Genomic DNA, 26331 nt, shown 5'->3' on the forward strand with positions numbered 1-26331 from the left:
TTTTAGAAAGTGAATCTGTAGGACCTGATAGAACTGTGTGATGAGGGAAGATCCTGGCAGAGTCAGTATAACAGAGGCATCATGGGTGCTGTAAGCAGCAAGGGCATAGCTGCCAAACCCCTGGGAGCCTGTACAGTGTACACAGTGTACCCTGGATGACAGTCATGATGCTACCATATGTGATGTGTGTCCACCTGCCTCGTTCTCTTGCTTTGGTCTGATTTCTTCTCTTAATCTTCTTATTCATCCTTTTATATTGCTCCACCATATGTTGAAAGTATATAACTCCTTTAGGGTTTTCAGAGGAATTTATAGCTGAGTGTTTGCCCTGAGCATTCTAGAGACTTTCGTGTACTTTTAAGTCTATGGGGATTCCTGCAGATGTTGTAACGATGTTTGTCTTATGAGATAAATAGGGTTCTTCAGTGATCAGGAATGGGATGCTGTAACTTGGGTCTGGAATGGCCCCCACAGCTCTTTTTATTAAAGGTGCACAGCCAATCTGTTGAGCTACAGGAAGGTGGGACTGAGCAGAAGTAGGTTATGTTATTTTGGGTCTGCCTGTGAAGAAGATAATGATTATGGTCCCTTTCTATCTGTCTCATTTGTTCTGAATCACTGCGCCCTGAGCACCCACCTCTACCACATGCTCACGTCATGATGTATTGCCCCAGCAGGACTAGAGCAAGGGAGCTACTGGAAAATGGACCGAAGCTTGCGAGAGCACCAGCCAAATGCTCCGCCACTAACAGCAATCCCTCTGAGATTACTCCTCTTATTGGTAACCGATACAGTCAGAGACAATACAGAGATGCACCACTGAGATGTACCCCTGCCTATAGTGCTCTCCGCTGACACGGTCTTTAAACAATGTACAGTTATCTGCCAGCTTCAGGCACTTCTGTTTTCAGCCCTTAATTCTGAAATAAGAAAAAGTCTAGAATCCCATTAAACTGGCTTGACCAAGAAAAGCGAAGGGAACTAAACCAACGTGGAAAAGAGACAGAGAGAAGACACAGCTACTTAAATAATATGCAAGCTCCTCATCCCCTCTCAAAAGTCTCCCCGGGAAGAAGTAAGGCATCAAGTATAATGTTGCCGACTTCAGTGACTCAAGGTGTAGTTATTATAACAAAGCAAAGCATTTCAAAAATCATATCCTGCCCCTCCCCATACTGAAGTTCAGATGCAGCTCTCTGGAAATGAGGCCTTCCACATGACAATACAGATGTAGGCTCACAGGAGATGGCTCAGTTATTAAAGTGCAAACCTGCGGTAGAAGCATGAGGATCTGAGTTGGAACTCCATCAATGACAAATGACAGGCCTGGTGTGTGCATACATAACCTGAGCACTAGAGGGCCAGGGGACTGAGATAGGTAAGTTCCTCATGTGTCCTGGCCATACAGTCTAGCTAGTCAGTGGGCTCCAGGTTCAGTCAGGGACTCCAAAGAAGCTTGAAAAATCATTTGCAGAAGACAACTGACTTCAACTGCTGGCTTCTACATGTACCTGGGCACATAGGCATGTGTACCTGTATACATTAGCACACAAGTATATGCACAAAAGTCACACACACACACACACACACACACACACACACACATGCGCGCTCACACACACAGAGTTTACATATAATCAGGCTACTGAGTCTTTCTTCTTTTACTGAAAAAGCATAATTATAACTCTGTGCCTAAAAGGTGATAAATTGATTACATGCCTAAATTTACACTCCTCTGTCTTATTAATGGTCTCTCAACTATTTTAATTTCAAGGGCCATGGTAGAATGACAAAAGACGGGTAACTGAAAATATGTTGTCCTAGGTTATTTATACCATTCACACACACAATCTATTAGTTCTTGTTTAAAGAAATAATTAGTCAAGGCTGTTTTGTTTTAATTTACATTGTAGTAGCCATTAAACTCTTGAACACTTTAGGTTAAACAGAACTTTAAAAATCCATCAAATTTATCGAGATTTTAAAGATTGTAGCTGCATAACTATTAATTAAACGTAAGCTTGGGCTTCTGAAAAAAAAGCACCGAGGTGATATATAGCTTTTAGCTCTCAATGGAAATTCCAAAACTGAAAACAGAGGGGTCCTTCCTGTACTCTATTCTAAAAGAAAACCAAAAACAAACAAAACAAACAAAATCAAAGCAAAACAAACAAAGAAAAAACAAAACCTCAAACTACAGAAATCAATAAACAGCCAGCCAATTATGCATCCATTTCGTAAAACTGTGTTTTGATCAGGAAGATTGTTGCTGTACAAAGGTATTTCACAGCTCAAGAAAAATAACAGAAATGGATTGTTTAAGTAAGTCGATCCATATCAACCTGGTTTAAACGAGGCAGACTGTGAGTGGTTCTGACCTCTGGCTGCATCCTAATAGCCAGCCTTCTGAGACTCCTGCCTTTTGGTGATTTGTTTGTTTATTTGCTTTGTGTAGCTTTTGATGCGTGTGTGTTAATAATATTACCCCGTAAAACACAGTCATCCCTAAGAGATCCTGACTGATTAAGGTGCAACCAGGTTTCTTGCTAGCTCTCTCATAGGAAGAGATGGTCTGAAATCCGCCATCTTGATCAAGCACATCGTCATGTCATGCGCCATTGAATGCAGACAGACCTCGGCTTGTGAGAGAATCAAGTCCCAGGAGACCTGCTGTGAGCTGACAGTGCAGTAAGCTGTCCCGTGTTTAATGAGCCTGGACTGATGGCATGTATCATAGTGACACAGCACCACATGGCATTGTGTGCCCCTTGTACTTGTGTGATTGACTGGGAGCTGCATGCCACTGCTGCCATAAATATCATGAGAGGATAACCCATGGTGGCTTTAACAGAATTTTGGAAAAGCCAGCCAAGTGGCTTAAAACTGCAGAGAAGGGGATGGGGTAGGGGTCTTATGCCTGGGAAACTGGGAAAGGGAATAACATTTGAAATGTAAATTAAAAAATCCAATAAAAAAAAGAAAGAGAAAAATTAAAAAATCAAAAAAGAAAACCCACAAAAACCCAAAACCAAATACAAACAAACAAACAAATAGACAACAAACTGCAGGAAAAAAAAACAGTAAAAATTAAAACATAGGGGCCAGGTAGATGGATCAGGGGAAAAAGTGCTCCTGTTTACCCTAAGACTTGAATTTGATTTCTGGTGCCCACATCATAGAAGAAACCCTGCTCTGATAAGTTTTCTTCTGACATCCATAAGCATACCCGGATAACACACACACACACACACACACACACACACACATATTAAAATCTTAAAAAATTACTCAATCCATCCAATCTTTCTAAAATGCTGCTGAAGTTCGTACCTAGCTTAGACGTGCACACCTGCTGCAGGCTCTCGCTTATCGGCCCTACAGACCAAAAGGGAAGCAACCTTAGAACTGTCTGAAGGTCTTTAATAATCATCTCAAGGTCAATGTCTGATGAGTAGGAATTCACAGATCACAGGGTAGAAAGATTGGCAAACAGCTTTATCACCATGAATAAAAAGCTGGTCAATTCCATTGGCCAAAAATTACCATTTCATGATTCTGGTAATCAATTAAAGTCTAGCAAGTTGAGACATTCTTGTTCCTGAGAAACTGCTGTCTGTGTGGGGAGAGGAGATATCCTCTGTGGTGTCCTGCTGCCTACGTGCCTCATACTATTCCAGTTAGTGCATCCTGGACCAGACACTGTGCCCTGTGTCTAGACACACTGGTGAACAAGACGGAATGTATGGGAAGAAGGGATATAAACCCCACCATTACAGTTGACTCTTCATTGGCCATAAAAATGGGCGCAAAGCACGCTGGTTTTGCACCTAACCTTGAGGTTTCAAATGCACATAACATTTTTTTTATATGATTTCTATTTTAACTAATAAACTTCAGGTATTTAAATACATAATAAAATAATTTCAGTTCATCTCACTTGGTACAGAGGATGAGTGTAATTGCAGACGTGTAATTGGCTAACTCTAATGCCCCTTGAGAAATCAGGCCTATTGTTTCATAGGCGAAAGTTTCAAGATGACATTTTGGGAACAAAGCAAAGAGTCTTTGTTAATATATATATATATATAATATATATATATAATATATATATCAACAATGTTTTCAGGAACCTTCCTAGGCTTCTTTTGACGTAGTGCATTTCCATAATTACCATAGCATTTGTAAACACTTGCACCTTTTAGAAGGCTGGCTATTCTAAATGTGAAAAACACATAGGCTTTAATATACAGTACTAGAGTGTGACCTAAATCCCAACACACTCTCAATATATAACTACAAAGGCCATACATAGATTTTATTTAAGCTGTAAGGCCCAAGTATCAAAATGATAACATTTAGTTTTTATTTACTACATGTAGCTTACTCTGTGCCAAACATCGGTCCTGTCACTTTGCATTCCTCAGGTCTTCCAAGTCATGCCATTCCCAGGGAGTGATTGCTATTCTCATGGCTGTTTTCATAAGAGGGTATGGATCATCAGGAGGGTGACTAACTTAACTTGCCAGCGGCAAGACAGTGGGATGGACAGTTCCTGAGTAGTGTGTGGTGAAGCCTGATTCAAACCTAGACCAACTGGCTCCAAGCCCTGAGCCCTTGCCTCCTCCTTGCTGTACTCATAGAGCATGTGTTCCTATGAGCTTGTTGTACAAAGCCAAGTATGCAAAGAGGGAAATACAGGCAGTTATATGTTTCTTTCTGTGAAACAACATGCATTACCGTTTTAGAAATAGGAGCACACCTACATTCATTTCTAAAGAAATCCTCATGCTCTAAAATAACCATTTCATATACACAAAACTAAAGGGTAAATTTTATTGACTTGAAAGTTAACTTAAAACAATTTTTAAAAGAAAAACATTACCTGAGTAATAGAGACATGGAATTGAAAAGATATAGTTGGATTTAGATAAATCTCTTGAATTTTAATTTTTGAAACAATTCCAAGTCACAAAATTCCGTACATGCCACATCATGTGCAAATAACTTTTATATATAAAGCCAATTATGAGCAAACCTATAGGATGCTCATTTTTATGGTTCAGCCTACGTAAGAACACATGCCTTTTGTTTACCTGTTCAAAGAATTTGTTCTCTAATTTAGGGTACTAATGTTCTTCCTATGTTAAACAAATAGAAGACAGTTTCACTGTCCAGATGTCTGATCATTCATGTTATCCTGTACCGCCCTGGCCTATTTACTGTGCCCTTCCACTAGCTAGGTATCCCAAGTGATATCTATGTTCTTTCTCTCCACATCGGATTTTATCTACACATTTACCATTTTCCCCATTAGCGTTGAATGATTATTTTTTGAAAGAAACGTATAGGAATGAGACATATTTTATATGGCTGAGATGTTCATGGCAGGCTTTTAAACCCTTGTTAAGTGATTTTCAAAACTGATAATGGAAATCTACTGGACAATGAGAACACGAGGAGACAGGACAAGATGGCAAACAGAAGACGTCAGGAGCCTCTTGCTAGTGGAAAGCATGGCATTGCAGCAACACAGGCAGGCATCTACCACAGGCATGCATGTGTCTCCATGGTGAGACTGACAAAGGAAGTCCAGCTAATGGTAAGACAGGCAAGGAGCAGCTCTCAGGTGAATCTAGACACCTCTTTTGTGCTGGTCTCTGCCGCGTCACTTTTATAGTAACATGAGATTTTGCTGATAGACATTTTGAAAGAGACACCTTCTCTCTCCATTATGGTTTCCTTCTAGTTCCAATTTAGTTACTGCAGGAATTAATCAAGTCATGACTCAGGGCACAGCATTTTAAATGTCAGCAGAGCTGTAACATCATCTCTCTAAACGATCAGTCTTTTCAACAGAGAATGTCACCAATGCAAAGACCCTGCTGGCCATGGGTAGAAGATCTGTTAGTTGCAGACTGGAGAGATTTTTGTTTGTCTACTGGCCTAGTTTTATTTTGTACATACTCAAGCAGGTAAAGAAAATGTACACTTTAAGGGGTGCCTTAGCTCTGCAGAGCCCTTTAACTCAAGATGAAGAACTAACAGTGTATGCCTTCCATGCACAGTACTGAGCATATAGATGGCTGTATTTGCTTTTAGTGTTACAAATGAATGGGGTGAGTGCTTCAAATTTAAAATGTGGAAATACAATGAAGTTATCAAGTGTTTGGTCTTCTAGTGAGGTAGGTGTTTTAAAAAGTTAACGGAAAGCAATAGTCACTTAAAGACAATTCAAGACATGTACGATACCTCCTCATGCAATCTAATGCTCTGATGAAAAAGTCTTTGTGGAGCTGATGCTCGTCTCTCAGGATGGAGCACTGTTCCAGCGTCACTGACATTGATGTCCTGTCTTTGGCACTTTTGCAGCAGGTAAAACGAATGCCATTGAGTTTGCGACAAATCTGCAAGACCCAAAGGAAAACAGGGAGTCAGGTGGTTCCATCCATCCCGTCAAATGTAAACCCACCCCCTTCTCATTCTCTAAGCTAGAGGGCTAGGTTTGATTGGTTTATCTCTTTGAGTGAAAAATATGGGGTGATCCGTACCACTGTGTGAGATGTCACAGAACCACAGAGGAGGGATGCAGGTTTGCTGATTTGCATAAATGCCACTTACAGCTCAGGAACAACTGCTTAGCTAAAAATGAAGCAAGGCCTAGAGTTCTTATGTCAGACTCTTGAATGTCTACTTGGAGTCTAGTTATTTTTAAGACCGTCCAGTCCAAGTCTCATTATTGATGTGAGAAGCTCTCAGGAAGTCCCAAGTTTTAACATTCGTATGTCTGGTGCTGCTCTGTGAATCTTGTTATTATAAGAGAGACAAGAGTCTCTGACTCGGGACTACCCATTTTCTCCCTGTCCTATGCTTAGCGTGTAGACCTTTCTGCTCCCTTTTTTAGCCTTGACGGGTTTCCGAGATGCCAATAACCCAAGGCAGCATCAGCAATGCTAATCAACATGCGTTTAAGATAAATTGAATGTGACATAATAACCATCTACTTTATTATCTGTAATCAACGAGGCCTTAAAAGTGCCTGCTCAGAGAGGAAACATAAAACAGTTTTTATTATGAAATTTTCACTGTATTTTAATTGTGGTTGTGGTACTTAAATTAAGATTTATATGTCCCTATTAATTCAGATTTTTCACTCTTCTATTTCCGATAAAAGTGACTACAGGAAAATGAGAGTATGGTTTTACCATACAATCTCTTTTTACTTAGAAAAGATTTAGTTCCTTCAAATAAATACTATTTCACATTTTTAAAAGCTGACTATATCCACAGTCGTAAAATAGACTTTAATGGACACTTTTGAGATGTGATTCTTAAAATAATTAATATTCTTTAAAATATAGTGGTACTTTCACAGGTGTCTTTTGAGAGATTCAGAGTTCTGCATTTAAAGTCAAGTGGAGGTAGGATGTTTCTCCACAGTACACAGGAGAATCTTGAGTTTAAGATACAAGCTTGCTTGTATATACTCAGATAACACTTGGCTTCTTAAATTTTTCCCTTTTTATTATTTAAATTAAATCAGGAAAAATATCAAACAACTTCAGTGTTTAATTAGACTGTAAGACATTGACAAAGGCAGTATTTCATTAGAGAGCTATAAAGACAGGAAACAGGAAAGGAGAAGTAAAAGCTTTTTGGTAATGTCAGGGAGATTCCCGTATTTCTTCTTTTTTAAGAGTATTATTAATTTGTTCTGTTTAGAAAGATGATACTGAGTCTGAGCTCTCAAGTCACAGTGAAGCTTGGGATTACACCGTCAGCTGTGTAAGAACCTTCTGTGATTGGCACGCATATCGGAAAAACGTTTTAGAAATGCAGGCTTGATGGAGAATGCTTATTTATCCAAATGGGAAAATGCATATCCCAAGAGAAGATATCCATCCAGTTTTCTGTATCTGTCCTTGCTTTAACTTTTTAAGATGAATTTCCACATGTAGCCAATGCCATATTCATATGACCTCCAGATATTGCAGCACTATGCAAATGATGAGACTTCCTGTATTTTGTAATGTTTCCAGTGAAACATGCGAAAGGACATAAGGCTTGCCGTAATGAATTTTTGTGAGTTAAGAACTGCAGTGGTCTCTGAAGACACCCAGAAGTGTGAAACTATTGTGGTGCAGAGCCTGAGCAGTGTAACTGGCCAGTCTGTAAGCGGAGGGTCCTCCTTCTGCTCCCTTGAAGTTCCTTCCCAGCACACCAGGGAGGCAAGGCAGGCACTCGCCTGTGCTTGGTGGATTATCACACATGGTTTCATGATAAATGATCCCTTCCCCTGTTCCAGAGGAGACTATGTAACTTTGGGAAGAGTGGGAAGGCCGACGTAAATGCTTCTGATGGAGCATAAATAACGTGTGCGGCAAGGCTAATGAACCTGAACTCCGAACTGCAGGAGTGATGTGGGTAAGGAGACCAACAAGATGTTCATCGCGAGGTCACCAGGTCACTGCCTTTCCAGGTGACAGGATGTTTTCCCAAAGAACGTCCCTGGGATAGCAGAGATTTTAACAAACCTTATAAATTTAATATGAACTCTGTTTCAAATGGCCAGATAAGAGCTTAAGAACACAGGATGACTCTCTCCTTAATTTGTGTGAGGGTCTAGGCAGATCTTCCACCCTGAGGGTGCCATCAAGGGAGAGAGAACCGTACACACTTCAGCTCATTACCCCCATAACAATCAATCAGTGATACATTTTATGCCAACACCTAAATTGACAAACACATCGACAAGCTCACTAACTAAACAATATATGTCCATGAGCCTGAAGTCAGGAGTCTGGCAGCCACACAACTGGAATCCCATGTCTCTACAGTGGCAGTTCAAAATTCTGATCGCTACAGAACATTGAAAATTGTCCATAACATGTTACACCAAAAAAATCACAGACACTTCCTTTTCACCTTGGAGTGTCAAGCAAACCCAAAGTTCATAAGGAGGGTCAATAAGGAGGATTCTTCCCCTGTTGAGTTTATCTTTCTCTCTCTACTGGTGAGACAACTAACGAGGTGATGATGCTTTATTAAGTGGATAGCCTTAGACTATGCACTGTGTGATGAGTCCCCGACAACACATGTTGGTGATGTTGTGCTGGGGGAAAAGGCAGACAGGAGTGCTTACCGTTGCTGCCAGCCACATGATTTCTACATTTTTTCTTTTCTTGGCTTGGATATTTTGGTGGAGATTGTCCAACAGTCCTTTTAAATCATTTTGTTCTTGAAAATGTGAAATATCTAAAGGATAAAAAATAAAGGAGAAAACCAGGAGACAGAGTCACCATGACGCTTCCTATGGTGCTTTCTTACAACATTTCTGCAAGGGCAACTTTCAAAACAAGAAATGTCCTATGGAGCAAAGAATATGTAAGGGAAACTTTATTAATCCCTTCAGTTTTACCCTTTATCTGAACACACGCTTCGGTTCCTTCTAGGATATGTAACTATGGTAACTATGGTAATACCAAACTGTCCATGAAGCACTGTTACCAACAAGGAAAAGGTTTCTCACAAAAATACATTGCTTCCTTTAGGTAGTAGCATCTGCCAGAAATGTCTTGAGATAGTATCTCTTTTTGCAACTAAGTAGCTAGCTCAGACCAAAGCTGTGTATTAAGTTGGATGTCACACATGAGAGAAATCTGAAAGTTCAATTTTTAAATATGAAGGCAATTTCTAAACAGAAAGTTTCCTTAGTCTTGATGCTCTTGACATTTTGGGTCAGATAATATTCTTTTTTTATTCGAGAGATAGCTACTATTATGAGATTTACAGCTGCCTCTGTGAAGTCTTCTGCTCAGATGCCAAGAGTCTTTCCAGTTTGACAGTGAAAACTGTATCAAGGCATCGCCAAATGTTTCTTAGAGAGAAAGAAGGAGCCATTTCTGTCAAGGAGCATAGGTGTGACAGGGAAGGACGATAACACAGGCAACAGCGAGCGGCGATGAGAACAGAAGTGGGAGCCGGAGGTGCTCGGAAGTCTGCACCCTAACAGCCAAACGCGGGTAACCAATGGCCTACGCCGTCCACTAAAGCTGAAGGCAACGCGCAGTTATGACCCAAAGGCTGCTGGGAACCTGGTAAGATGTGATTCAATGAAGGGGACAAAATGCTCCTATAAGCAGTGTTGGGTCCACAGTGCAGTGGGAGCTCACTAGGTAAGGCATGGAGAATTCCTGAGATCCTCAACTAAGGCTAAAGACACAGAAGATGCATAAGAACTAAAGACCTTGTCCAGTTCATCCCATTCCATGGGAGACACAAAACAGACATTCCCAGTTCCAATCACAAGCTAACCCAGATTTGTTTTAAGAGTTTGCAATTTCTAAGTTTGTACCAGCTGCTTCATTAGCCAAACAGTTATTTTGAGTAGTTCCTGACAGCAATGCCAGGGAATAGAGGGAGGATCTCAGTGTAATTATGTAGTGCACACACACACACACACATACACACACACACACACACACACACACACACACACACACACACAAACCCTCAAATGATTGAGAAGAGACTAAAAATGAAAGTATGTCATCTCAGGAATCATGAGTACAGAATAGAATGGGTGTTCTGCATTCATATATATATATGAATATATGCATATGCATATGTATATGAATATATGCATATGTATATGTATATTATATGTATATATCTTGGGTCAAGTTAAAAAGAAAAGACCACATCACTTTGCCAGGTAGGCCACTCTTGGACAGACAGCTATGTTTACACTGACCTGTGTCTATAAGTTTATACATTTAGAAAGCAATACTTAGAAATGACCTGGTCATCTTAAGAGTATACAGCGTTAAGAAGTGCAGGCTGACAGGAACCGGAGATAGATCTCTCCTGAGAGACACAGCCAGAGCATGTCAAATACAGAGGCGAATGCCAGCAGCAAAACACTGAACTGAGAATGGGACCCCCCATTGGAGGAATCAGAGAAAGGATTGAAGGAGCCGAAGGGGCTTGTGACCCCATAAGAACAACAATGCCAAACAACCAGAACTTCCAGGGACTAAATCACTACCCAAAGACTACACGTAGACAGACTCTGGGCTCCAAGTTCATAGGTAGCAGTGAATATCCTTGTTGGGGCACCAGTGGAAGGGGAAGCCCTTGGTCCTGCCAAGGTTGGACTCCCATTGTAGGGGATTTTTTGGGGGGTGGATGGGGAGGGGAACACCCATATAGAAGGAGAGGGGTAGAGGTTAGGGGGCTGATGGACAGGAAATTGGAAAAGGGAATAACTTTTGAAATGTAAACAAGAAATATGCAATTTAATAAAAATGGAAGAAAAAAGATAAATATATGTTGTTTGATGACTGTAAAGTCTTTAGAAGAGTAACAGCCAAAAAAACCAACACGAGAGAAAGAGTCCATGATATGAGATCTACCTTTAAAAATCTCTATAATCGAATGAGGGAAAATAGATATTCAAGCCCACAGGAAGTGCAAAAAAGTGAACCATGATTATAAGTAGTTGATAAAGATGTCAGGTCTGATGGAAGGAGCAGACAATTCTAGGAGAATAGATGGGTGCAGAGGTCCTACAGGAGGTACTCGGAGCCTTGGTAGTATGTAAGGCTGGGGGAAAACAGGGCAGAGACAAGGGCGCAGGCAGCACTGCTGAGAAACATGGAGTGTACCCAGTACCACTCCTCTGTGCTTCATGGTCCTGAGCTCAGGGTCTCGCTGTGATGCAGCAACTTGGTTCCAGGCAGAAAAGGCCAACCCTTGATCTCAAGGTCCCAAAGCTCAAGTGTATGGCCACCATTTTTAAAGCAGTGTAAAACACTATGTCTACTTGAATGCAATATAACAAAGTCTGAAACTTTCAAAACAGAATGAACACAGGTAATTAACTAATAAATATGTTATTATATATTTGCTCTCTTCTCACATACAAAGAATGTGGTAAATATGTAAACTAATAGATATATTAGTTTGACTATGGTGGCTATTTCATTATTTCTATATTATCCACTAAAGTTTCTTCCTTAAATGTACAGCCTATAGTTATTAAATATATTTCCATTACTAATTAATGCAACATCTCATCGAACTAACACCCACACCCACACACACACACACACACACACACACACACACACACACACACACAGGCCTGCTGTGTAACAAAACTTCTGTGGAATAACATTTAATCTTAGGGTATAGTGCATCCTGTTTTTGTTCTGCCTATTTAAAAACTTTTAGTTGCAGCCCACCAAGAGGATACTACACTAATGCAGAGAATCAGTATAAACTGTGAAAACTGTTGTCTTGGGGAAGCATCATGGAAAGGTGTGGGCTGTAATTCAGGTGTTGATTTTCCTCCAGATGCCACATAGTAAATGCTTCATTCCTGAGGTGAGCCTGGGAAGATTAACACCTCGAGGACTTGGGGCCCTGGAGAAGCAGCTTAGGGCATTAGTGTTGCTTTCATAGGAGACTTTTGGACTCCAGCTTTCCTCCTTCCTTTCTTCTGCTTCCTACCTGGGCCATAATGTGATTTTTCTCCACCATGGACTCCTGTCATGCTGGTTTTACTTGTCACATACCCAAAGCAGTGACTCCAACTAACCAAGGCCCATAGATTAGCCAAAGTAAGACTTTTCTTTTGTAGATTTGTTATCTGAATTATTTTGTTATAGCAAACTAACATCACCTAGCACAAAGAGTAATATATTTTCCCCAAAAGGAAGCTTTTAACTAGTCTGTGAGCTTCTAGAAACTCCAGAATTTGCTCCCAAATTTTATTTGTGCTTACACAGTTGGTGCGGTTTTACAAACAACTCTGGTATTTTTATAATAGATTAATATATTCAGAACAAAACATATTTTCTAAAATGATCTTTTTCATTGTTGGCAAGGGATATTTGTACTCTGAGCATTATAAAAGAGATTGTGGAACATGGCAAAAGGCTGCAGACCATCCATGTCCCCATGAGATCTCAAAAATATATCCTAAACATGAAGAACATAATAAACACACCAAATGACATGACCAAGGTGTTGGGGGGAAACTCACGAGGCCCTGCCCATAGCAGAAGAGCTACAGGCAACCTTGGCTGAGGGAGGGTAGAATCAGATTTCTCTTAGGAACAACCCTGTCACAGATTATCCAGTCCTAGGTGGTCAGTTTTTAGAAACTATATATGTACATATTAAAATATACCTGAGAATATAAAATAATGATTTCAAGGTATTTCTTTTCTCAAAGGAAAAAAAATTGATGTTGAAAAGCCAGGAGAAGAGGTCAGAAAGGTGCTTTTATTTTATCTGTGAATATTTTCCTTTTACAAACATCTTTATGCTGGGTTATTGATTCCCAGTAACTGAATCTTTCTTATTTGTAGTGGTTTTTTTATGTGAAACTCTCATAAGTCTCTTGAAACAAAGCCATAAATCCAGGAAAATGACTTTCAATGCCAGATCCACCCTTGCTTGATATGTGGTCGGGGGCGAGCTGTTTGGCCCCATGCCCCATCTCCTCAACTGTAAAATGAGTACAGCAACCCTGCCGTGCTTCATCAAGCTGAAGAGACTACAATTAATAAAAGCTGTGGCAGAACAGCCTCCATTATTCAACCCTGTTTCAACAATAAAAACAGAGAAAGGTATCTATTGCTGTTGGGGAAGCCAGTTTCATCTGGATATTCACGGTCTATTCAAGAGAGCAAACAAATTCCCCACACATGTAAGGGTACAAATTCCATCCCGTTCACAAACCAGTGGACACCTGCTCACCCACAGAGCAGAACAGGCAAGGCAGAGTTACATTTTCTACTTGTCTCCCGTGGCCGTCAAATGATGCCCCTTCAGCAGCAAGTGTTCTAAACAGAATAATAACCAGAATCAACGGCAGAGTGCTTAACTCAGAACAGGAATGGATGATGCTTCCCAATGGGTTGACTCACATGTAACACTGTGGAACTCTGGGAGCCACTTCATTATCTCACGGTCAGATGATGATACTACAATGCTAGAGAATGTGCCACATTGACATATTTAAAGTCATGAAAAGGCTAGCTGCACAAATGTGGTCAATACACTAAGGGAAACACAGAGATCAAGTGGGGGCCAAGTTATCCCTTTTATACTTCTGAGCCCCTGAATCAGGCCTCTCTTGAAGCCTGCCTTACTGCTGGACTGTTAAACATCATTTGTTGTTCAAAATAGTTGCCACTAAAGATGTTTAAGTTAAATAGATACTCTCTCTCTCTCTCTCTCTCTCTCTCTCTCTCTCTCTCTCTCTCCACATATTCATATATATATATATGACATACCAGTCACTTTATAAACCTGTAGTGTTATTAGACTATGAAAAAGACAAATACAATTATTTCTGGAAAGCAGCCAAACCCTGAGACGATGCTTCTAAAACAATGTACCCTTATTCTTTGGAATGCTTAGAGAGTTGGAGTCTATGCCCTCTCACCAAAATCGGGGTGAAGTTATATCTTGTCTAATGACCAAGAGAGAAGTAATGATATTTTCTGAGGCCAGGTTGTAAGTGACTAACTCCTATCTGATTATACTCTTTGAACGTTACTGTGCGTACCCTTCCATATTACCTTTATTTGATAAATCTAATATAAACTAGGAACTAAGTGTTCATGCCGCATGCAAGTTGTTTAGGTGACCATGGCAACAGGCATTGTGCCAAGTTATCCCAGCTTCTAGGGCATGAATTCTGAGACCTCCAGATGATTTCAGTTTTCAGACACCGAAGCCCTCCCTGACTACTCTTCCTTTTACCAAAAGGCATGGACATGAGAGAAGAGACAAGCTGCCCCACCATCTCCATTAGACTCCTAACACGGCAAATCAGTGAGCAGAGATTAAATGATTCTGTTACATGTCCACAATATTGGCACGGTCTGTTACATGGCAGTAATATAGATAGAAAAACCCCAACAGAAAAACCTTAGAAGGGTTGTACTACAGAGGCCAGTGCTTTCACTGTGTGCTCCCGTTGGCACTATACTCCGCAATATTAATCTACTTTAATTAACTCTAAGCAATTATAGGTGATTGTATTAGCAAGCAGACAATCTCAATTAGGAAAATGTCATTGAAATGTCTCAAAATTATAAATTACATTCTTTTGCAGGCTACAGAATCTTGAAAGGCATAAAAAAGACAGTGTTGCACTAAGGCTAGCTTTATACAAATCATGTTTCTCATCTACCTGCATGAAGAAGGCATTATAAGAAATCAAACACCAACATATCCAATATCATAGATCTCCCAGGAACAAAGGGGAGAGAGAACCTATATAGACACCTCCAGTAGATAGGCACGACCTTCAGTTGAGAGTTGGGACCACCCAACCATCTCAAATTTTTTAACTTAGAAGTGTTTCTGTTCAAAGGAAAGACAGGGACAAAAGTGGAATAGAAACTGAAGGAAAGGCCATCCAGAGATTGCTTCACCTAGGGATCCATCCTATCTGTGGACACCAAACCCTGACACTCTTGCTGATGCCAAGAAGTGCTTGCTGACAGGAGCCTCATATGGCTGTTCCCTGAGAGTTTCTACCAGAACCTGACTAGTACAAATGCAGATATTCACAGCCAACCATCCACCAGACTGAGCCTGGGGACCTCAGTGTAAGAGCTAAGGGAATGACTGAATTTGCTGAAGGGGATTCCAATTCCATAGGAGAACAATATCAGTTAACAGGACACCAAGAGCTCCCAGGGACTGAACCACCAACCAAATAGTATACATGAGGGAACCCATTGCTCCAGATACTTTCGTGCAGAGGATGGCCTTATCTGACATCATTGGCAGGGAGTAGGGGGGAGGCCCTTGGTCCTGTGGAGGCTTGATAACCCAGTATAGAGGGATACTGTAGATGGTGAGGCAGGAGTGGGTAGGTGGGTGGAGGAACATCCTCACTGAGTCCGTGGGATGGGGGAGAGGGGGGATGGGATGGAGAATTGTGGAGAGGTAACCAGGAGGGGGAGATATCATTTGAAATGTAAATGAATAAAATGTTTAATAGAAAAAAGAAATAAAATATCAAAATTCCAACCTGGTTAGAGCTGAACATTTTTGGCTTACACACTTTCAGAGTTTCCTGCTAAATGAAACTTATTACCAGAAGCAACAGAGGAAAATACCTCAATACAGTTGTTAAAATGTTTCAGCTACAGTACTAAAGGTATTTATGTAATCCCCTCTTCATTAATTATATGTTCTTTATTGAAAAAGGAAGTATGACCTAATAACACATTAACCTTTTTTCCCTCGTTTTTTTAAAAAAAAGTATCATAGAAATAGTTTGTGGCTGGATTACACAACCCCATAACATGAGTATATTTTGCAAAAGACTGAGAGATTCTTTGTTGTTCGATGGCACTTGAGCAACCGAACTTGAGTTCCTTGTTGTCCCTGAGATGGCTTTCTATGGCACTTACAGGTAGAGGGACAGAGAAGGTGTGAGCTAGGAGAGGCTTTGCATGAATAACCAGCTCAGGGGCCCTGGGAGTCAGACAGAAGAGCATGGACTATCGCTTTTGCTTCTGTTCAGGTAGTAGAGCTCTTAGCACTGAAAAGACATGGATGACCAACCCCTTCCTACAGGCCAACTTCCACATGCCCTATTGTTCCCAGCAACCACAAGAGAGAGACTTCGGCTGTTAGGAGTAGGTGAAGACAGGAACAAGAATGGAGTTAAAGAGAGGCTGCAGCTTTGGAGGGAATACCAATGTCCTTTCAGCTAGCCCCAGCAACAGCAGAAGGTCACAATGAAGCCCAGAGGGGCAGAGGTAAGACCTTCTCTTTTGGTTTTCTTTACCCTTCCTCTTTCTGATGACATAGAAAGAACCAATCCGCCAACACTCGCAACGGCTTCTTATCTTCAGCTTCTTATCCCTTAGTGGCAGGTGAAGACTTACCATGTCATTATGGCAGAGATTATAATTTCTAGGCATTAGGGAAGATATAGATGAAGTAAAAGATAGAAAAGTAATTTTAGAATGAAGGGACACTGAAACTCTCCAAATTAGAAAGAAAAACATTGAATAAAAACAAGTATGATTGGTATATTTTATTCCTCTTCTCTAGCATGTTCAACTTGAAGTGGCCTCTTACTTGGCAAGCTGAGACACTCGTATTTGCAGTTTATCAATGACAGCCTCAAGTACTAATTAATTAGTGTTCATGGACTTCTCTCTTTAACCCATCTTGACCTACCCAATAAAGATATTGTTACTTCTCCCTGTACTGGTGTCCCAAGGTCATTTCCACTTTTCTGGAGTTTAGTGATGTAAAACTGGGAGGGAAAATGATGATGTAAAATGGATGAAAAGATGGATTGAATACAAAATGTTTTCTCACCTTTGAGGTCTGAAGAGAAGAGTCATGGTAATTAATGAGTGTCTGTTAAGAAGATTGATTATTCATATTAAATAGTGAAGGGATTTCAAATGTATAACTGTGTAAAAGGTCAAATACTAAGTTATTTTTAGTTTCCCCTTTGAATTATTTTATTTTCCTCTTACCTGTTTTTGAGTTTTGCCTGTATGTAGTCTGTTTATTATGAGCATGCCTGGTGCCCTCAGAGGCCAGAAGACAGCACTGGATTTCTCTGTACCTGGAGTTACAGATGCTTTTGAAGTAATACGTGGGATTGGGGATTTGAACTTGAATCCTCTAGAAAGCATCCAAGACTGAGCCATCTCTCTAACCTCCCTGCTCTGATTTTAAATTAGAAGTTGAAATTAATTTTTAGTCAACTTTAACAGATGTTTGGCTTATTGGATATTATAACAAATGAAAATGAACCATTAGAGACCCAAGAACTAATCCAGGTATTTATAGATTAAATGTATATCTTAAAAAATAAGACAATTACTGTTAACCTGTACCTGACTGCATGATGCCCCACAAAATAAAAAAAAATCTCATTTTCATGATGCTTTTAATTAACTCACCTATAAAGATATTCCAAAAGAAACAAAATTCTTTTCTGAAAACTCAACAGAGAATTGATAATCACACGAAATGGTGATTAAAGTTAATACAGGTCTGAAGGAGCAAACACAAGACAGAGAAAGGTTATGGAAGAGAAGAATGTTGTAAATCTGTTCAAATAATAGAAAAGAATTCACAACCAAGTGTGACTGGAAGGATCAGTGGGTTTGTTACGACCCTGCAGAAATATAATTCTCTGATAATCTCAGAGTGCACAACAATCATTATCCTGCCCGTCGCTCTAGCTTTTCGACATGGACTGTGACACTGTTTTGTCATCAAAACTGACAGTGGAAATATTAACTTCCTTTCCCCAGAGAGATGGGGGGTGTACTTTGAAGTACAAAGTGTGTGTGTGTGTTAATTATCCTCCTTCGGCTGGTGATGAAATATAAGTGTTCCAAACAGCTAGAGACTCATCTAAGTGAGGTTTCAACTGAATTCTAGTCTTTTTATTCTAAGCCATTACATGCTGGCTGAGGAGGCTGGTGCCCTGGGAGGCTAGCCAAATGCAGCACGTGGTCAAATGGGAAATGCAGGATGGGGTTTCTTAAGTTTAGGTATCCAAATGAAGGAAAAGAGTAAGGATGGCAGAATGCTTAGACATCCCTTGGCTCTGCTATGTGCAGGTGCATGGGGGAATGTACTTTGAAGTACAAAGTATACATACATACATACATACATACATACATACATACATACATACTACATACATACACTCACATACACATGTGCACATACACTTTGTACTTCAAAGTGTATTTCCCCATGTACCTGCACATAGCAACATGGCAGCGATAAGAAACTATAGATATAAGCCGTTGATATATGGCAACCCTGGGCATTCAGAGGCCAGCTTCAGGTTTGCTGGGCAGGTAGGTATGTGCATGCCTAAGTATGTGTGTACTTTTCTTTCTTGTTTTTGAAGTGTTATTTGTACTTTAATTGAGTCTATACTTTAATGACAACTAAGTGTCTCTATCTCTGATTTTATGCCTATTAAGAAAGAGTGGATTAAAATTTAATGTGTGTATGTGTGCGTGTACATCTGTGTGTCTCTGTGTATCTCTGTGTGTTTGTGTGTGTGTATGTGGGTGTGTGTGTGTGTTTGCATGCACGTGTGCATGTCAGAGGACAATATACAGGAGTTGGTTCTGTCTTCTTCCTATCTGGGAATTTAAGAGTTTCAGGTGATCATGTGACTGTGTTTGGTGGCCTTTTCTTTCAAGAAGGTCCCCGAGATGTGTTGGAACTGAGCTGAGAACAAATTCCCAGCTACAAATATACCAAACATAGAGGCAAATCATGAGCTTAAAGTTAAAAATGCAGATACCCGACAGACTCACTTTAAATCTGACCAGAGAGTTCTAGACAGCACTGGTAAAATAATGGCTTAAATATGAAGAAAAAGTCCATCTGCAAGTCATCATATGTGGATTGAATCCCTGACGTCCCACTAGTCAGATCAGTGAACCTAACAGAACCTACTGTAGAAACCCAAGTCTCCTCTCACAAATGACACAGTTGACCATAAATCAGTAGACCTTAAATTATACCTTGAGGAACACTTATTTAGCAATATGTTAATGGTATATTATATGTTAATGGTATATTATATGCGTTTATGGTCCCCTGATCCTAACATTAAAAAAACAATAAATTGCACTTTTAACCACAAATTTACTTAGAAATGTCCCTCTAGCACATGAACTATTAGCTATTGCTGAACTCTGAAGATGTTCAGAATTGATGTGCTTCTTCCTTGTTGGTTAAGGAACATGGGTATTAAGAACATGGTGTTATTCTACATATCGTTACACAGAATAGTCTATTGTGGTATACCCTTTCTGACTTATGTGACTTCCCTGACTTAATCCAGTCTGCAGAGTATTCTGACGTGAACAGCCCAGCTTCCTTTCTAAAGCTTGGAGACAATGAAAAGACAGTAAGTTCACAGTGGGTGCTTGAGCAAGACAAAGGTGACACAGATGACTCTAACCAGAGTTCCAGTTACTCACAGCCAAACCTTGGGCAGAATAGATCCACACCCCCAGTCTCATAGAATGCATGTACAGTGTTCAATCTTATACAAATGTGAAAAGTTTAGTGTTACTACAAGTGAAGGAGAAGTTAATAACTTACATATTCCCTTTGGAGCCTGGGAAATACTCAACTGCTATTAGAAAGACTGTTAACCAATCAGAAATGCTTACACTGTTTGTTTGAAGACCTCTGGGGGTAGGGGATGAGTATTTGTGTGTGTGTGTGTGTGTGTGTGTGTGTGTGTGTGTGTGTATGAATGTATGTGTATGTGTATGTGCTTGTGTGTATGTGTATGTATGAATGTATGTGTGTGCATGTGTGTGTGTATATGTGTGTGTGTGTGTGTACATGTATGTATGTCCATGCTCTTTCATTTGATTACCTTGCTTTATTTTTCCATTCCATAAACACAGGCCATTTCCAGAGCCTGATGAAGCATGGGTCACTAGGTTCAGGATGGACATTAATTTCTGTGCCAGGAAAGCATTTCCATGAATGTGGGGTGGCAGCACATTCAAGTTCCTGGGTGTGGTAAACCTGAGATGGCACCAAAGCCTGTGTCATGAGGATGGTCAGGTGAGCAAGCTTTCTTTTGTCATAGTCAATTCTATTGAATGTCCCTGTCTGAGACAAGGCTCATTGAGTAGCCACAACATTCATTGATACTCAGAGTGTGACATAACTTTCTCAGATCTATAGGCCTGCCTTAATCAGGACCTGAGTCCCAAGCTACTCTCTAATGGGTAGGTGACGCTATGGCGTTGTCAGTGTGTGACATCAACAAAATGGTTTTCTGAAGGAGTGTTTAAAACCTAAGGCTGGTGGTTTTGTCCTCAGAGGATGGATCCTTTCTCTGCTCTCACAGAAGCTTCTGTGGATCTCCATGGTGCTCATCATGTATGTGTAGATTTACTATACATGGAATCCGGTCCTGACTGGCAGATCTGCTCATTCCTTTTAGGAACAAAATTCAATATTTTTGTTCAGGAAAGTATTATCGCATAGTTATTTTGCAAAAACTATATTATTTAGATTTATGAAAAATAGTTGTTCTGTGTTTAATAATCTAGCCAAATAATAAATGGTTGAGTGGCAATATAAAATATGCAAGTCACTGTGGGCTGAACAGATTGGTTAGTTGGAAAAGTTCTTGCCTCACACACACGATGGCCTGAGGGAGGGCTCCAGAATCCTTGTAGCCATAGCACAATGAGGTGGTGCACAATTGTAACTCCAGTACCAGTTAGCTAAAGGCAGTTAGAGCCACTGAGGCTGGCTAGTCATCAACTCTGGTCCATCCTGTGTTAAAAGCACCAGTAGGACCCCCTGAGGGATGGACTTCAAGATTATTCTCTGGCTTCTGGCTTCTATACTAATTTTATACATGTACCTTGTACAGACATAAGCACACACTAAATAAACCAAGAGCAGTATCTAGTAGGAGTGAGTTGCTCCTGTCTGTGGCATGATTAAATCCACCTTGAATTATTCTATTGGTGTTAAGTGCTGAGGATCTTGAGAATAGCTCAACAGGAGAGCTCTTAGGGCTTGATTGCAAGCATAAAAGACAAAACAAAAAGTGAAAGTTAAAAATAAAGTAAAAGTTCGAAGATATAAAACCTGTCAGTGGGGTTGGGGATTTAGCTCAGTGGTAGAGCACTTGCCTAGGAAGCGCAAGGCCCTGGGTTCGATCCCCAGCTCCGAAAAAAAGAACCAAAAATAAATAAATAAATAAAACCTGTCAGCTTAAGTGAGCTATGATTTTTTTTTGGTAGAACTAGACCTCTATCTCTTAACATGCATGCAGAGTGTTTGAAAAGTCTATATAAAAACTATATGCTAGGTTGAACATGATGACTAATGCCTTTAATCTCACTCTGAAGGCTGAGGCAGGAAGGCCACTGAGTCCCGGATTAGCTTTGAACATGTGAGGGATACCTAAATCAAGGCAATAAAAGAAATTGAAAAAGTATATTTCGGTAATCAGGATTGGTCGCATGATTGATTGAAAGGTGGAGAAGTAAATATACATCTTTGTTTCAGAGGGTTCTTCGTCTAAAACCATTGGGTGACATTAGGAGCCCCAGAAGAACAACCCAAATCACCTCCATGCAGAATATGAAGCCTAAAAGCTCTAAGTGGTCAAGTACCAAGAGTCTCCTAGAGGCCGTTCAGAAACCTCACACAGGCATCGAAGGCTTCTCTTTCTAGAAGCCAGGATATTGCTTTTCTTCCCCTGAGCATAGCTGGGTTTGTCTCCCAGGGAGTTTAGGCTTCACGCTGTGGGCTTTACTTTGGCTTTCTGCTAGTCCAATTTTCTCCTCTAGAACCTCTCAGGAGGAGCATGTCCTTAGAACAGAGCCACCACTTTCCATGTGTCCTTAAACACATTCACCTGCATCTTGGCAAAGGGAACACAGATGACAGCAGCACTCTCTCTTGTTCCTGTTGCTGTGAGCCTGCCTTGTCTCTCTTACATGCACGGCTGAGTTTCCTAAGGGCGTGCCTTCCACTCTGTCTCCCTAAGAGCCCATGATGAAACTTTAATTTTACGCATTTTATTAAAAACTATTCCAACTGCCGAGTGTGATGGTATTCACTATAATCCCACGACTCTAGAGGCAGTTGGATAGCCGAGTACCAGGACAGCCAGGGCTACCCAAAGAAACCCTGTCTAAAAACATTATTTAATTCAAACATTAAAACATGAAATAAGGGGTTGGGGATTTAGCTCAGTGGTAGAGCACGTGCCTAGCAAGCGCAAGGCCCTGGGTTCGGTCCCCAGCTCTGAAAAAAAAAAAGAAAAAAAAACATGAAATAAATAAAAACAAATAAACAAAAACACAAAAAACAAACAAAAAACCCCTAAAAAACAACCAAGCAAGCAACAGAGCCTATTATATTAAATGTTGCCATTGATGTCCCAAATCTAATCACTTCTACTTAATCCTCATTATTAATAAACCCACTTGCTCTTTCTGTTCACTAACCCTAGATGACAGGTCTGTCATTTTCTTATTTGACTATATTCTAAATAATTTCCCGAGTGGGATGGGCTAAGCCCCTCCCCACCACTCTCTGCACATGCAGATCTCCTTATGATGTCTGACTCTCATTTTCTATGGGGACTGTGTAAAAAACTGTTCACATAACTCATCTAAAAATTAACTCTATACAAAACTTCCTTAGATTCGTGTTTTATTTTCTTGCTTTTGTTGAGGGAGGAGTGGTGTAGGATGTTTCATTTTTGTTAGTGCAGAGCTTAATGCTTTAACCATGCAGACGCGTCAAAAGCACCTAGGGGTGAATAAAGCAACAGCAGAAAAGCCATAGAACTAGAAAAACCCATCACCCCCACACGGCGACTCTTCTTCTGGAAAGCAGTTGGCCTTGGTGAAGGTTATTCCTTGGTTACACTGACTCATTGTCTGTAAGCCACCCGGTGCCAACCTAGTCATCTTCCTCCTCCCTGGTGATGGACACTAAGTTTTATGTGCTGTGTCATCTCTGCCAGTGTCTGCTAAACTGAATGTGAGAGTTCTAGCAAAAGTTTCATGTCTAGGATGAATTATATGACAATATCATATTTATTGTCACTGAAGATCTGAGTTTTTTTTAAGTATCTCATATGCAGTCCATGCTGCTGTAATGAAGGAAATACTCTATATGACAAGAATGTCAAGTGTTTTAGAAATAGTTTGTAACCGCAACAACAAAAGTGGTCACCCTGTTTTTCTCTCTTAGCTCACAGTGCTACACAGCCCAGCCTTACTGCATGAAGAAAGAAGTCCATATGTGATAAATTTCTAGTGGCCCTGGGTGATAATACCCCTACTACATTTGGGATAAAAAGAAAATGTTTGGATCTTAATATCAGAAAAGAGGGCAGCAAATTTGGATGTGATAAATTGACAGTTGGTCTCTTCTCCTTTAAGGAGGGAAGAAGACTTCACTGGTCCCTTTGACCAAGCTCTTGTATACCTCTACAACATTGTGGTGACTTTCAAACATGACGTTATCTGTGCAAGTGACAGAGAGCAGAGTCCTTTCTAGGATTATTAATGCAAAAGTTAAATCTCTTAGGGAGGCAGGGACATGACAGATTCCTGACAGCAACAAGTCCAACGCAAAGATCAGAGTAAGCTGACGCGCTAACGTCTGCTCTGCCCACCGGAATTGCCCCAGTTGATCAAAGGTGCCCACAAATATCACAGATAGAGCCTGGGGGAACACTCCAGAAGATTTCTGCCTTGGTGTCAAGGCAAAAAGTAAGAACATATGAAAACTGCAACAATGTATAAAGAAAGCCAACCCACAACAGCTCAAAGCTTTTTATCAATGCTCGAGGATACATATTCTTATACATATCTTATACATATATTTTTTGATCCATATTAGCTGCCTCAGACCAACGTTCAGCAAAGACTGAGAGGAGAATAATTGCTCACTGTGGAGAGACCCCTGCCCACACCTTCTAGCAAAGGATCTTTGTTTGCAGCTGAGGTACATTGAGAGTGTAGGATCATTCCTGAATTTAAATGAATATTCTAAAGGCATTAAGAGATTTTGAACAGATTAGCTGATGATTTGCTTGACTGCTGGGCATCTCAGAAGGACATGGGCAAGACTGATAGACCCCTTTAATTCTGCACCATACTCCCACTTATTAACAAATGAAGGCTAAGTGTTCAGTAACATTGGTAGCAGCTACTAAAAGAAAACTACAGTTTTATAGATTTTTGAATGAGACTATCCATTTAGTCTACATATGTCACAGAATTAGTGAATACTTGGGAAAGGTTATACTTGCTCACAACAATTTCCTTTATGAATAAAATAAAACAAAAAGTATCTGCCATTGAACGAACACATAGCCTAGGGCAATTTCATCATAGCCATGATGTGACAAGGTGGACTATATATACTAAGATTAATGACATCTTTGGAGAAGAAATAATTTTTACTTAGAAACCAACATAGGATTCAGACATTTCACTTGTTAAAAAAACAAGGTTAAGAAATTAATAGGCAAAAAAAATAAAAAAAAAGAAATTAATAGGCAGCATATGCATTGTGTCTTTTTCAAGAAGGCATCTTAAGGTATCTGTACTTCAATATAAACTCCTTAAATTCACTGTAAAAGCAAATAAAAGATTTTGCATTAAAGAGATGACCCAGAATGGTCCCATCTTCCAGAGTGGTAGTTCTTGTCATTTTAGCTAATTCTGTAGCCCCCATCCATAGTCCTAACACAGTTACTTGGTTGCCTTTTGGAATGGAGTGCAGCCCAGCTTTGCCTTGGTATGTGAAATATCTAAGAGATGTATAACCTATATATGTTTGTGTGATTCACAGATTTCTGTTGTACTTTTGTTGCAGAGTGCCACCACAATGACACTACCACTTGATTCTGCTATAAATCTGATAGTTTTGCCTCAAAACATAACCAAGTGTGGAAAATCAGGTACACTAAAATCTAACTAATTAGACGTAATTGGCTCAATTTAAATTGTTTCCATCTGTGGTGATAAGAACTAATATTTGGAATTAGATTGAAATTATGCTGGTTTGGTAAAGAGGTCATTGTGGGTTCTCTTCTAAGATCCATAATTTCCACAGATATAGGTCTCACCCCTCATTAAAGATATGCCTCTGTGAAACAGACAGAAACCATTGCAGAAAAGGGTAACAGATCAAAATACTAAGAACAAGTAGAGTGATATTCATTTACAAGTTATACATGTATGACACAGCTTCTTCAACAAAGAACCATGGGGGAAGAAGGGAAGATTGTAAGAGCCAGAGAAGAAAGAAAGTTTGCCCTGATTTTGTGTCTCCTAGAAGTGTCCGAAAACTACATCTATGTAATCTCATCAACATGGCCAATGAGCCAAGGCCTGAACAAGATCTACCCCAACAGACATGCTAATGCAGAGAGTGAAAACCGCATGGGGGTTCAGCCCTTGATAAGAAATGGCAGGCAACTGAGGAATGATGAGTCTTCCCCAGGAAGTTGGGTATCTTAATACCAGTTGTCTGCTTTAAAATCATATACATACACATAACAAAGAGACTGTCAGGTTAATTTATATCCTATCATCTATTTATCTATCATCTATCTATCTATTTATCTATCTCTATGCTAATACTATTATATTATAAACTAACATAATATATCTCTGTATGTATTTAAGAACAATGAAAGGAATAGAGGTCATGAATTTTAGAATAAGAAGATGCCTGAGAAGGAATAAAAGAAGGAAAGAAAAGGCTGAAATGAAGCAAGTG

General features: G+C 40.0%; 1 protein-coding gene across 13 annotated transcripts in view; it reads right to left on the minus strand.

The window, feature by feature from the left end:
• Inpp4b (inositol polyphosphate-4-phosphatase type II B) overlaps positions 1 to 26331 on the minus strand; it is a 743006-nt gene that overhangs the window by 43387 nt on the left and 673288 nt on the right. For all 13 annotated transcript variants that reach the window (XM_087593773.1, XM_087593768.1, XM_087593769.1 and 10 more), the window contains 2 exon segments: positions 9140 to 9252; positions 6250 to 6404 (listed from right to left, as the gene is read on the minus strand). In XM_087593773.1, coding sequence (XP_087449899.1) covers positions 6250 to 6404; positions 9140 to 9252 — 268 coding nt within the window.

The sequence above is a fragment of the Rattus norvegicus genome, chromosome 19, assembly GCF_021556685.1.
Source record: "Rattus norvegicus strain SHRSP/BbbUtx chromosome 19, alternate assembly SHRSP_T2T, whole genome shotgun sequence".
Taxonomy (NCBI): Eukaryota; Metazoa; Chordata; class Mammalia; order Rodentia; family Muridae; genus Rattus; species Rattus norvegicus.